Here is a 15025-nt window from a genome sequence, read left to right as displayed (position 1 = left end):
CTGAAGCGATCCAAATTTATAGGTTAAAATATCTTAGTCTTAGAGCTGTAGCTTCAAATAACGACACCGAGCATCTTCGATTAAGGGGGGGGGCCAATGGATATTTTTTTGTGAAACTTGATTTCGAGATAGTAGTTGACCAACAAACAAAGACCAGTGACCGAACTTTTGAGGGGGTCCCGGACCCCAACCGCCAAACGGTGCGCGCAGGGCAGCCACGCCCATATTTGGTCCAAATTAGGCCCAATTTAGCCAAATACCCTGAACATGCCCAAAACCAAGGTTTATGGTGCTCTACTTGTAGCTAGTGGTCTCCTGAACTCGTATATGAAATTTCATCAAGATTGGACGAAAAATGACTGAGTTATGAGCCAAAAACCATATGCCCATATTTGGGCATACGCACCAAATTTGGTAGATTTCGGCCCATAAATTGGCCAAATATCAATATTTTTGAATGAAACTTACTTTATATGAAAGGTAAGCCTAAACTACATATTATCTGTAAGTTATAGCTTTATATCTGTTTAAATGTGGATACTAAGGCGAAAAAACCACAAAAAATGAACTAAATTGCCCATATCTCGGTTCGCGATATTTGCGGAATTGATCTCATTAAAATTGTAACAACTCAATCAGTTTTCAAAATTTTTGCATGAAATTTTCGGAATCGACTCGAAATTGCATTTCCACCTTATTTTAAATACGGATTTTTGATTTAGGCCTCCAAAAAAATTTGGCGGCCAAATTCCAAAATAATCTCACAAAAATTCAGAATTTGGCCGCCAAATTTTTTTGGAGGCCTAAATCAAAAATCCGTATTTAAAATAAGGTGGAAATGCGATTTCGAGTCGATTCCGAAAATTTCATGCAAAAATTTTGAAAACTGATTGAGTTGTTACAATTTTAATGAGATCAATTCCGCAAATATCGCGAACCGAGATATGGGCAATTTAGTTCATTTTTTGTGGTTTTTTCGCCTTAGTATCCACATTTAAACAGATATAAAGCTACAACTTACAGATAATATGTAGTTTAGGCTTACCTTTCATATAAAGTAAGTTTCATTCAAAAATATTGATATTTGACCAATTTATGGGACGAAATCTACCAAATTTGGTGCGTATGCCCAAATATGGGCATATGGTTTTTGGCTCATAACTCAGTCATTTTTTGTCCAATCTTGATGAAATTTCATATACGAGTTCAGGAGACCACTAGCTACAAGTAGAGCACCATAAACCTTGGTTTTGGGCATGTTCAGGGTATTTGGCTAAATTGGGCCTAATTTGGACCAAATATGGGCGTGGCTGCCATGCGCGCACCGTTTGGCGGTTGGGGTCCGGGACCCCCTCAAAAGTTCGGTCACTGGTCTTAGTTTGTTGGTCAATTGCTATCTCGAAATCAAGTTTCACAAAAAAATACCCATTGGCCCCCCCCCTTAATTGACACCCACAATCCACATTCAAATGCATAAAAATACACAGAAACATACTTTTCCTTGTTTTTAGACGGCTGTTTAGGAACTGGAGAGTTGGGAACAACAGGGCCACTTTTAAGCTGAGCTCCGGACTGCAACGCTGGGCCTGTCTTGGTTGGTGTCGCAGAATCGGGCACTTTGCCAGACTTGCGGGTAATACCAGAGAGAGGCATACTAATGGAAGCTGATCTGACAGCATAGTCAGTCAGGGAGGGTCTGTGAGGGGTTGAGGAGACAGAGCTAGATCGGGAGGAAACTTTAGAAGTTGGAGCGATGGTGCATGGTTCAGCAATGTGATTCTTTGTAGGCTGAGAATTTTCTTTGGGTTGCATAGAGTCAATCCGAACATTGGTTTGAATAACAGTTTCAGCTGACATAGTTTCTGTTGGCTGGGGTGCAATGTCTGGTGCAGCCTCAGGTGCTACTTCAGGTGCAGCTTCGGGTGCTACTTCAGGTGCAGCTTCAGGTGCAGCTTCAGGTGCAGCATCAGGTGCTACTGCAGGTGCAGCCTCAGGTGCAGCATCAGGTGCTACTTCAGGTGCAGCTTCGGGTACAGCCTCATGTGCAGCTTCGGGTGCAATGATTTCATCTAGAAGAACTGGGAATGATTCGATCGGAGAAGAGGAAACTTCTACAGGAGGCGTAATTACGTCACGAGGAGGTGTCATGGCGTCATGAGGAGGCTCGTCAGGAGGAGGTGGTAAACTCTCGTACTCTGACGAAGTTTCAGAGTCAATAACTTCATAATACGGCTCAGGAGACAGAGACTCAGACTTCAAAGGTATCGGTACTGGAATCAGGAGAGGTCTGTTGTTTGAAACAGGCTCCGGACTGATTGTCTGATCAAGAGACTGATAAATGTGATCTGAAAAGCTTTGGTTCCAACCACCCTGCTCCACAGCAGAAGAAGGACTAGGCCCACCCAGGAGATCAACATCATCTAAATTGGAAGAAAGATCTAGAATATCACGATCCTGAATAGTATCTAGAATATCACGATCCTGAATACTGTCTCTTGGTTCTTCCTCTATGACTTCAGTTTGATGTTCCGGTAATGTGTTCAACATTCCGCCGCCAGAGGAATCATTAGTATCTGTTAAGTTCGATATATGGTCAAGATTTGGTCCCTTGTGAATGAACACAGGTGCTGTGTTTCTTCGTGACATGGGTGGGGGTGGGGCGTGACGCTTTGGTTGAGTTCTAGTAGTTTTGTTATCGGAGATTGGCCGAACCACCAAATCAAGACGGGCTGGTGGAAGTGGTGCAAGAGAAGCTGTAGTTTTAGCAACTGTCGTATAAGAAGGTATCTGGGGTGACGGTTGTGGCTCTGGGTCTAAAACAGGAGGTGTTACTTGTGCAGGTTCTCGGTGGAGTGGTAGTGAGACTTCAGGTACACGTTTAGGGGGCGGCGGTGCAGGCCGTGAATATGGTTCTGCTACAGGTGGTGTGATTTGTACAGGTTCTTCAGGAGCTGGAAGTGAGACAGTAGATAGGACAGGCTCTCTGAAAGTTGTGAGTGAAACTTCGGTTAGTGCTCGTTTTGGGGCCGGCGGTGCACGTCTCTTGATAGATTTGCCCCTGGAAATACATCAATTAGAACGTCCCAGCGAGCGAGCGACGTTATTGAATTGTTGCATACCTACAATAATGATCAAGTAGACTGTAAATTAGATACTTACTTGTCTTGATTCGCTTTAGAGGGAGGTAACGGTGCCGGTTTATTCTTTAACGTTCCAGATAAAGTCAGATAAGACTTTGGCACGTATCCTTTCACTTCCCCTGAAATTCCCGTTCAGAATTCCTGGTTCTCTTTTTGTACACACACATTTTCACTCTACATTCTACGCAGAGCGTAGACTATTAAATGGTCATGTCACGTGTTGTGACGTCATGTCACGTGACATGGCAGAAATGTTAATTCCTCGAAAGTTAATCTTCTTCCGTTGAACATCACGAATAGTTTTAACGTTGTTACGATGCGCGCGCTAATTTTGAGCGCTATCTCTACGCTAAAACTGCATGCTACCAATGAAGTTATGGTTTGGCGTTGGCGCGTCACGTCAAGTAGGAGAATTTTCCGAGTAAGGAACGTAGGTCCGGTGTAAAAACTAGATAATGTGTACTTATACTAGGTAAGGATACAAATGATATTATTATATCTACTTACCACATTTAACGTATGCCCAAGTGTCGCTTATCGAACAATCTGACAGCAATGTTACTGTGTAATCAGTCTTTACGTTCAGCATGCTGTCGGAGGTTGCCACGAAATCGTACAGAATACGACAGTTTGTACCAGTTTGAACATTTTCTATCATTCCAGGCTTTTCAAATACATCCTCAGCAGCGTCAGCTTCGTTTTCATCCGAAGAAAGTCCTGTTATATCTGGAAATCCAACGAGATCATTAAAGAAGACTGCTCCAACTATTCAGAATCAAATGTACATATTATCATAATTGACAGTGAATTTAATTGCGGTAATATGTCAAAAACTGAATAAAATAGTGACTATATAAAAGCTTTACCGTCAGGTTGGTTCTCCAGCCACTTGCCCACATCATATGAAGCTTGTTGGTCCTCTTCACACGTTTCAGCCTCATAGAACTTGCTGGTAGTTGGCTTTACCGTGCTACCTGGACCAACATTGTAGTAATTAAATCAGATGAAATACCAGTTGTAAGTGATGTCATAACTGTAAGAGTCTGTAGTATTATCTCAGTGCAGTTGTTGTCACGACTCAAGACAAATTATAATTTATGAGAATTCGTTCAATTCAACGACTAATTCATGTCGAATATGTTGGAACTGTGCATATACAATAATACATGATACTTATACAATTTACATAATGAATACAATATACATGATACAGAACAGAGTTAAAAGAAGCTCGTTTATTTTACCTAGCACAATAGCCTGTGTGACTTCTTTATCAAAGGAGGAGATAGTGAGTAAGGTCGCACAGCAGGTTTTCATTCTATCCATGTGGTAAAGATGTATAGAGTCGGGGGGCTCCTCCAACTCCAGCGACATTTTATCCTGAGGGGTATGTCACGTGATATTAGGTTTACTTTGAGCTAGAGGTGTTAATTGTTAAATCATTGCTAGATAATTTCTGTTGGGTATAATTTTAATTTGTAAGGAATTCATGAGTTAAAATATAAGGAACTATAGAAAATGCTGTAGAAATTAAGCGAGTAAGTAAGTTTAATGGTTACGATAATGCTTAAATTGAATAGTTTGAACAGTAAAGATTGTTGTGTACACGGTACAAGATTGAATCAGTTTTTAATCGAGATTTAAGAACGACACAAATGGCACCTACATAACCCGCAATGGTATTTTTCTGAAACAAAACATAAAAGTTGGTTAAGTATCCCCTATTTTGAACATAAAACAAAAAATTTCAGCATGAATATAAAATAGCGTCATGTTATGATAAGTAAAATTTGTAAGTATGTTTAATGTAAGTGGTAAGTAATTGTAAGTATGTTTAATGTAAGTGGTAAGTAATTGTAAGTGATTGTAAGTAGTGATGGTACTGACCAGGGCTCTAATGTAAGTGGTAAGTAATTGTAAGTGATTGTAAGTAGTGATAGTACTGACCAGGGCTCTAATGTAAGTGGTAAGTTATTGTAAGTGATTGTAAGTAGTGATAGTACTGACCAGGGCTCTAATGTAAGTGGTAAGTAATTGTGAGTGATTGTAAGTAGTGATGGTACTGACCAGGGCTCTTCGGAACTCATCGTGACAGGCGTGTGAATACTGACAGAACAAGGCTAGGACTGAGTATGCTGACTTCTTAACCACTTCAGCTCCTGACAAAATGTAACATTAGAAGTACTCAACAACAGGATATACTCGTATACACATTATATAATATTATATACGTGGGTTAGATATATAATACATCTAACTTATATAATACATCTAACTTATAATTCGAAAGATTATTTTTGTCTGTATGTTTGTGCAAATTGAACGAAAGATAGGTGCATAGTAACCATGGTAGCGAGGGTTGTTACACACACGGGCTTTCTAGTCTAACTTATAATTAGACTAGAAAGAGAGAGACTTAGAGAGAGAGAGAGAGAGAGAGAGAGAGAGAGAGAGAGAGAGAGAGATACTTAGAGAGAGAGAGAGACTTAGAGAGAGAGAGAGAGAGAGAGAGAGAGAGAGAGAGAGAGAGAGAGAGAGAGAGAGAGAGAGAGAGAGAGAGAGAGAGAGAGAGAGAGAGAGAGAGAGAGAGAGAGAGAGAGAGAGAGAGAGAGAGAGAGAGAGAGAGAGAGAGAGAGAGAGAGAGAAAGAGAGATAGAGAGAGAGAGAGAGAGAGAGGGAGAGAGAGAGAGAGAGAGAAAGGGGGGGGGGGGTGCTTGAGTAACAAATTTTGATAATCTAGATAGTAAAGATTTTGAATAAAATTTCAAGAAATTTTGTGAATATGTCAGCAGAAAATGATGAGAATGTCAGGCGTGGAATCAGGTCATCATCCTCCTATCATATATCACGTGACATTGATATGGAAATGGGCCAGAAGTGCATCCTATGCAAATTGAACGAAAAATAGATGCATTTTGTGAATATGTCAGCAGAAAATGATGAGAATGTCAGGCGTGGAATCAGGTCATCATCCTCCTATCATATATCACGTGACATTGATATGGAAATGGGCCAGAAGTGCATCCTATGCAAATTGAACGAAAAATAGATGCATAGTAACCATGGTAACGAGGGTTGTTACACACACGTACACGTGCAAAGATTCGCCAGTGACATTTTGATCGGTTTTGTGGTAATTACGTTGTGTTCAGTGCACAGTGTGAGCTACATTTTAATCGGCCGTATCTTCGGTTGTGGCGGATATTTTTTGATGCGACGAAAATTGACTACCATAGAATACTATTAGCTTTCTCCCTGTGACCACAGGCTTTCTAGTCTAACTTATAGTATGTTTGTCTGTTTGACCGCCAACGTGGAATTAGGGTAAGGGGAGAGGGAGAGGGAGAGGGAGAGGACAGGGAGAGAAGTTTGGGTAAAAGGAACCCAACTTTCCTTGGTGAGTAGATAAATCTCAACACTACAGGGTCACATGATCAAGGGGCGGCCAAGATAGTTGATGACGCTGCTACAACGCGCTAAAGCAAAAGGAAGTAAATAACTTATATAAGGCTGGTCAGACTCAATATAACTCATATTTCGAGATCCGTCGTTGTTTTGTGGGTTTACATTTTACAAGTTTTCCAGGCATCTCATATTTTTCAAAATTTACATTTAGCCGTGACTATCAATCTACATTGTAAAAATGTGGAAAATGAACTTGAATGGATGTTCAATTTTCTATTTTTCAAATAACTGGTAATATAAATAATAATTATATTATAATTTTACAATATTATAAAATAATAAGTTGTTTGTCAAACGTTGTATCTTTCCAGTAACTAGCTTAGTTAGCATGTAAAAATGATTTTAGATAACGTTTAATCGTACGGTCTACACTCTTCCAGTTAGGCCCGTTACATTTAACGATTAAATGATTTAACCCCTTTAATCCACCGTTCCCAAAGTATCCCGTGATTAATGATTTTATCTTTTATATATTATATCTATATATAATAATCATATTTTAAACTTGACGAAATCTCCCGACCAAAAACCAACCCTCTGGTGTGGCCAATTTCAGCTCGCAAAAGGAGTTTAAACCTCGCCATTTTTAGAAGGATTGTAAAAAAAGGATAGGAATAGGATACAGCATTCTTAGCAACATCAAGAGATTGCACGTGCGCGAGCAAGAAAATATTAGCTTGAATTAATTATGATACGTCACGAGTCATGACTCTAGCTTACATTTAGGCTCACGCTATGACTATTCATAACTTTGGTTGTGATCGATATTTTTTGATGCGGTAAAAAGTATCGTTTAGGGAATCCAAATACTATATCAACGTTGTCGTCGTTGCCAAATAAAAGCCATACTTTCTACAGTATAACAGAGCCTAGACGATATAAAGAAATTAAAACATATCAGGGCATTCACTGTTTTACTGATGGAGTTCAAGCTCTTTCTTGTCGTCATAACAATTTCATCGTGTTTCTCACTTAAACGATGTATAAGGAGGCAAAGTAGATTTGATGAGGTGTGGCCTGAATGTCAGGGCCATCGTACATCACGTAGACAACCCGACTGGAGGTTCCAGTCTATAAGAGAGTTGCTGCAGACAGCAGTGTAGCTTGCTGTTGGAGGATTATCAGGGCAGTATTCACAGATATTTATATTCAATCGATAGTGTTCACAGATTTTGGTAGTAGGTTTTCCAAATTTTAGTAAATTTTTCAAATTTTAGTAAATTTTCGAGAGCATAGCCATAAAAATGAAATTATTTCAATAAATAAAGATCTGCCGACCCTGAAACACTGACTCGCCCCACATAATATCACTATTGCGGTAATTTTACACAACTGAGTGTCTTTTTTTTACGGTAATTACGAGTTTTTGAAGTGCCGACATAACTCCTTAGGCGCCTGGAGAAAATTTGTTCTCGATTTCTTTCCCCATCAGATCCAGATTTAAAACTCTTTGGAGTGGTTCCTGATGGACAACAAATTCCACATGTCGCAAATTTTTCCCAGACATTATTATTATTATGCATAATTCCCTATAAATATCAACTCTATCACTCACCCTCGTGTATGAGAACAGGTAACATTATGTATAATTCCCTATAAATATCAACTCTATCACTCACCCTCGTGTATGAGAATAGGTAACATTATGTATAATTCCCTATAAATATCAACTCTATCACTCACCCTAGTGTATGAGAATAGGTAACATTATGTTTAATTCCCTATAAATATCAACTCTATCACTCACCCTCGTGTATGAGAATAGGTAACATAATGTATAATTCCCTATAAATACCAACTCTATCACTCACCCTTGTGTATGAGAATAGGTAACATTATGTATAATTCCCTATAAATATCAACTCTATCACTCACCCTCGTGTATGAGAATAGGTAACATAATGTATAATTCCCTATAAATACAACTCTATCACTCACCCTAGTGTATGAGAATAGGTAACATTATGTATAATTCCCTATAAATATCAACTCTATCACTCACCCTCGTGTATGAGAATAGGTAACATTATGTATAATTCCCTATAAATATCAACTCTATCACTCACCCTAGTGTATGAGAATAGGTAACATTATGTATAATTCCCTATAAATATCAACTCTATCACTCACCCTAGTGTATGAGAATAGGTAACATTATGTATAATTCCCTATAAATATCAACTCTATCACTCACCCTCGTGTATGAGAATAGGTAACATTATGTATAATTCCCTATAAATATCAACTCTATCACTCACCCTCGTGTATGAGAATAGGTAACATTATGTATAATTCCCTATAAATATCAACTCTATCACTCACCCTCGTGTATGAGAATAGGTAACATTATGTATAATTCCCTATAAATATCAACTCTATCACTCACCCTAGTGTATGAGAATAGGTAACATTATGTATAATTCCCTATAAATATCAACTCTATCACTCACCCTAGTGTATGAGAATAGGTAACATTATGTATAATTCCCTATAAATATCAACTCTATCACTCACCCTAGTGTATGAGAATAGGTAACATTATGTATAATTCCCTATAAATATCAACTCTATCACTCACCCTCGTGTATGAGAATAGGTAACATTATGTATAATTCCCTATAAATATCAACTCTATCACTCACCCTCGTGTATGAGAATAGGTAACATTATGTATAATTCCCTATAAATATCAACTCTATCACTCACCCTCGTGTATGAGAATAGGTAACATTATGTATAATTCCCTATAAATATCAACTCTATCACTCACCCTCGTGTATGAGAATAGGTAACATTATGTATAATTCCCTATAAATATGAACTCTATCACTCACCCTAGTGTATGAGAATAGGTAACATTATGTATAATTCCCTATAAATACCAACTCTATCACTCACCCTCGTGTATGAGAATAGGTAACATAATGTATAATTCCCTATAAATATCAACTCTATCACTCACCCTCGTGTATGAGAATAGGTAACATTATGTATAATTCCCTATAAATATCAACTCTATCACTCACCCCTCGTGTATGAGAATAGGTAACATTATGTATAATTCCCTATAAATATCAACTCTATCACTCACCCCTCGTGTATGAGAATAGGTAACATTATGTATAATTCCCTATAAATATCAACTCTATCACTCACCCCTCGTGTATGAGAATAGGTAACATTATGTATAATTCCCTATAAATATCAACTCTATCACTCACCCTCGTGTATGAGAATAGGTAACATTATGTATAATTCCCTATAAATATCAACTCTATCACTCACCCTCGTGTATGAGAATAGGTAACATTATGTATAATTCCCTATAAATATCAACTCTATCACTCACCCTCGTGTATGAGAATAGGTAACATTATGTATAATTCCCTATAAATATCAACTCTATCACTCACCCTCGTGTATGAGAATAGGTAACATTATGTATAATTCCCTATAAATATCAACTCTATCACTCACCCTCGTGTATGAGAATAGGTAACATTATGTATAATTCCCTATAAATATCAACTCTATCACTCACCCTCGTGTATGAGAATAGGTAACATTATGTATAATTCCCTATAAATATCAACTCTATCACTCACCCTCGTGTATGAGAATAGGTAACATTATGTATAATTCCCTATAAATATCAACTCTATCACTCACCCTCGTGTATGAGAATAGGTAAGACATTATGTATAATTCCCTATAAATATCAACTCTATCACTCATCGTCTTGTATGAGAATAGGTAACATAATGTATAATTCCCTATAAATATCAACTCTATCACTCACCCTCGTGTATGAGAATAGGTAAGACATTATGTATAATTCCCTATAAATATCAACTCTATCACTCACCCTAGTGTATGAGAATAGGTAACATTATGTATAATTCCCTATAAATATCAACTCTATCACTCACCCTCGTGTATGAGAATAGGTAACATTATGTATAATTCCCTATAAATATCAACTCTATCACTCACCCTAGTGTATGAGAATAGGTAACATTATGTATAATTCCCTATAAATATCAACTCTATCACTCACCCTCGTGTATGAGAATAGGTAAGTCGTCCAGGAGTTGTTTGTTAAGAGCTTCAAACTCACCACGAGCTATTTTAAAATTCTCAGTTGCCTGAATTGACAATAGAGTTATAAGGTACATATTATATGAAGAACATTTAATAAACAATTTAAATAATGAGACCATATAATATTATGTAGATATTCAAATTCTCATTGGAACCAATGTATAATTGTCCAAAAAAAATGCGGTGTGATTACTGACTCGGCAAGTAATTAGTGTAATTCTCTAAACTTCTCAACAATCATGAATGCCTTAATTCAAATCTAAAGTAAATTTGATATTTAAATCAATCTGAAATTAAATATCTGCGGCAGGGACAAAAGGAAATCGCGGCATGTACGGAATCGCGATTTTTCCCATTATTTGCAACAAATTTTATGTATAGTTTAATGTTAAAATTCGCGGTATAGCGAGTTTTTGCCGAAATAATCGCGAAATCCTTTTGTCCCTAATCTGCGGGTACTTACAAGTGAACCTTCAGCACACAGGTTGTCATAATCCAGGATCTTACTGTTCCTTTTGTCAATAAAGTATTGTGGAGCTGTGAACACTGTTATAAGATCAGATAAAGTTCCCAGGGGTCCTCCTTCGAGATCTTTTATCTGGAATTTAAGGAATTTTATTGGAATGTCATGTAGTTTTTTGATGTGGAATGTGCTGGAAACATTATAATACGATTTACAACTTTCTACCATATCTTATGACATCATAAAGTTCATCTTTACTACCGGTGATAACATGAAATTGTACGATACATGTCTTCATTAGATTATTAAAAGTTAACTACTCATTGAAGTGATACCTAATCTAAGATAAGATTCTTGTAAGGTACGTTATACTGTAGTCTGTAGTCTTCACAATGTACGTGTATTATAACATTAAAGTTGTATATTATAACATTAAAGAACACACTTTTAATGTACAGTATCGCATGTAGTAATTGTAAAGAAGTAGACAAAGAACAATTCACACACTCTTCTGCAATCTTTAATAACACACGATAAAAGTTTTCTGCTTGTCACTATCTACATTCTACATTATATTGTATAATATTGTCTACATTGTATACAGTACTATAAATATTAAGTTGACGTTCAATTAATGGGCTATTAATGATTAAGAGTGTACCTTCTAATCAGCCCATAACTCATAACTGGTCATGTGTAACGATATAATTTACCGTTCAACAAATTAACAAATTAACAAATTAGCTTAATAAACTACTCACAGAACACAAGCACTATCTAATAGACTTACGAATCTGGGAGTGAAGTTCTGGGCTATTTTTAGAGCAGCACCGTGGTACAAAAACACGTTCTTTTGGGTTTCCAGATTGTCGTAGAAATTGTGTATGTTGGCACACAGATCGTCCATTTCAGCTTGTACTTTCTGAAATGTGGTCCTGCTTATTGCCTGCAAGTAATCGGTTTTATTTCGTCCTTTTTGATTTTTTGTGGGAAGTTAATAATCAGTAACATCAGAAGCACAAAACTGTCATTAACACTCGCTGATGCCAGATCAATATCTCGTTGGAACTGGACACCAGTAAATTACTAAAATGTAATATCCGTACTGTTGTATTATTAAGTAATACATTAAGGTCGTGTTATAAGGGAGAACTGCTATCATGATAATGTGAAATTCGACACTACAAAGTATAGGGAGAAATTGTATAGGGTGCTAGAAAGTGTATTACACATAACTAGAAAGCTCGTGGTCACAGGGAGGAAGCTAATGACTTATTCTTTGGTAATCAGTTTTTATCGCATCAAAAAATATCCAAAAGATAATTCTTTGAATTATAATAATGATATGTGTGGTATTATACAAAATATTTGTGGTATTATACATAATATGTGTGGTATTATACATAATATTATATGTGTGGTATTATACATAATATGTGTGGGTTCTACCTTCAGTAAGTCAGTAAAGTTGGTAGCTTCCCGTATCAGTGTTTTTATGATCAAAACCAAAGATGCAAACTTCTCTGACAGCTCCCCAAATGTGCTATCTTCAACCACCTAAAATAGTATAATTATTGTAACTTTAAACTTTTCGCAATTTTAAATGTGTTATGTAGAATACAGGGAGTTTTAAAGATATATTGCAACTTAAAAGTATTGTTCATGTTGTGTCATGATCGCCGGAAGCGCAAATCTAGATTTAGATGACAAGTATGCTGCACTGTTGTTATGTTACAGCAAAGTCCAGAAATAAACAATAAAAAACTTACAATCAAATTTTTTTATTAAAAATAAACTGTAGATAATGGGAAACACAGTTTGGTACGAACCCAAAAAAAGAACTTATAAAATTAGATTATTATGCTGTCAGGTGTCCATGTGAAAAAGGAAGAATTAAAAATAACTTATCAACCATAGTCCGTACCTGAAGCAGCTTCATGTTTTACCTGTCATGTTCAGGGCCAATTTCAATGAAAAATCCCTCAGTTAATTATACGTTAATAACAGTAATCACCACTAAACTATGCAATTATATGATCGTCTAATTAACTAATTAACTAATTAACTGATTAACTAATTAACTAATTAACTAATTATAAATTACTCACAGAAGATGTGATGTTGAGAGAGTGAGTGAGAGTAGTAGTCAGTCTCTTACTCTTCTTCTTCAGACTGTGAAGTGTTAGTTTTGGGAGAAGAGAGCTCTCCGTTACCTCCTCGTTATACCGCTTTACTGCGGACATGTCACGTGTTATTGTACCGCTTTACTGCGGACATGTCACGTGTTATTGTACCGCTTTACTGCGGACATGTCACGTGTTATTGTACCGCTTTACTGCGGACATGTCACGTGTTATTGTAGATTGTACCGCTTTACTGCGGAAATGTCACGTGTTATTGTACCGCTTTACTGCGGACATGTCACGTGTTATTGTACCGCTTTACTGCGGACATGTCACGTGTTATTGTAGATTGTACCGTGGTGGATCTTACGGTAAATATCTAGAGGGGCAATGCCATTAAATGGACAAAATTTCTATGGACAAAATGGAAAAACCTTGGGTAATTCTCCATTTTCTCCGTTTTATGCCATGAATTTTGGTCATCGAATTACATAGGTATGTAACACCTAAATTCTAACATGTTTATTTAAGCATACCATGCTACTCAAAGCTCATGAAAAGCTACTAGAGGCTCATACCAAACTACTAGAGGCTCATACCAAACTACTAGAGGCTCATACCAAACTACTAGAGGCATCATCTGGTAGACTTTGATAATAGTCCTATTTAATAATAGTCCTCCCCTCAACATTGTTTATTCTCTGCCATCTTTCTCAACTGCAACCGAACAGGATCTTTTAAAAGATTTGAATAAAACCCCCAGTAAACTGCATTTTCGAATTTACTTAAAATATGTTAGTCTCAAATAACTGCACAGTTAACTAATTGTGCGAAGCTCGATGCACAGTAGACACGATTATGCTATTTCTGTATTAACATCGTTACACACATAATATTACTTCAAAATGGTTAAACTGTCGCATTTAAACTACCATTTGAATATTAATTAGCTTCATTAATAGTTTGCTTACATGTTTACATCAATCTGGTGCAATTAGTTACCTTATTTTAATGGAAGATAGCCATTAAATAAACATTTAAAAAAACACAGCTTATACCAAAGTTGATATGTTTCAACATAATCGTATATTATATGGGAGTGATGAAAAATGGCTAATTAGTAATTATTGGTGCCTAATCGATACAAAATATTCTTGGAAATTAAAATGGCAACTTACTAAGTTCATCTTTACGTTTGTTCTCATTTGCGAAAACAACAATGTTATCTACAATATCTGTAGCTGATACTAGATAAGGCCTGCAAAATAAATTCAATTATAATTTGTGCAAGAAAATAAAGAAAGAATTCAATGTTATGATCAGCAAGAAAGATTGCTCTTGGAATCAAACTGACGGTAAATCTAAGCACGGCCAGGACCGTTCCCAGAAATATTCAGTGCAAAATATAGTATTTTTACTAGTCCTGATGAAACTAGATCAGTATGATAATTATGAAACTGTATTAAAACACAAAATAACACATTACCTGTCCTGCCAATGAGCCGGGGTATTGACGAGCATGTCCCGTAAAAATAGGGGGTATTTCATTATTCTCTGCACTGGTCTAATAAGAAAACTCTGGAGGTCCCAACATGTTGTCTCAACTCTGAACAGCAAGTTTAAGTTATGGTCCTGAATAGAACTTCAGGGATTTTATATAATATGATGAATTTATAACGGGATCGTAATTCATCAGGGTCCATAACAACATTTATCATGGCTAAATTGTACAA

General features: G+C 36.7%; 1 protein-coding gene across 4 annotated transcripts in view; it reads right to left on the bottom strand.

The window, feature by feature from the left end:
* Positions 1-15025, bottom strand: part of LOC134819098 (dynamin-binding protein-like) — a 35824-nt gene that overhangs the window by 1246 nt on the left and 19553 nt on the right. For 2 of the 4 annotated variants that reach the window (XM_063828865.1, XM_063828863.1), the window contains exons 12-25: positions 14779-14898; positions 14471-14550; positions 13278-13402; positions 12619-12726; positions 11960-12091; positions 11170-11304; positions 10663-10750; positions 5208-5299; positions 4807-4827; positions 4385-4520; positions 4007-4114; positions 3648-3866; positions 3160-3259; positions 1496-3058 (exon numbers count right to left, since the gene is read on the bottom strand). In XM_063828865.1, the coding sequence (XP_063684935.1) occupies positions 1496-3058; positions 3160-3259; positions 3648-3866; positions 4007-4114; positions 4385-4520; positions 4807-4827; positions 5208-5299; positions 10663-10750; positions 11170-11304; positions 11960-12091; positions 12619-12726; positions 13278-13402; positions 14471-14550; positions 14779-14898 (3027 nt within the window). The remainder of the gene's footprint in view (positions 1-1495; positions 3059-3159; positions 3260-3647; positions 3867-4006; positions 4115-4384; positions 4521-4806; positions 4828-5207; positions 5300-10662; positions 10751-11169; positions 11305-11959; positions 12092-12618; positions 12727-13277; positions 13403-14470; positions 14551-14778; positions 14899-15025) is intronic. The other 2 variants (XM_063828866.1, XM_063828864.1) reach the window with 1 other exon arrangement.

Source organism: Bolinopsis microptera, chromosome 8, assembly GCF_026151205.1.
Source record: "Bolinopsis microptera isolate Bmic1 chromosome 8, MBARI_Bmic_1.0, whole genome shotgun sequence".
Taxonomy (NCBI): Eukaryota; Metazoa; Ctenophora; class Tentaculata; order Lobata; family Bolinopsidae; genus Bolinopsis; species Bolinopsis microptera.
The sequence above is the reverse complement of the archived record's forward strand: the minus strand, read 5'-3'. Positions and strand labels throughout refer to the sequence as shown.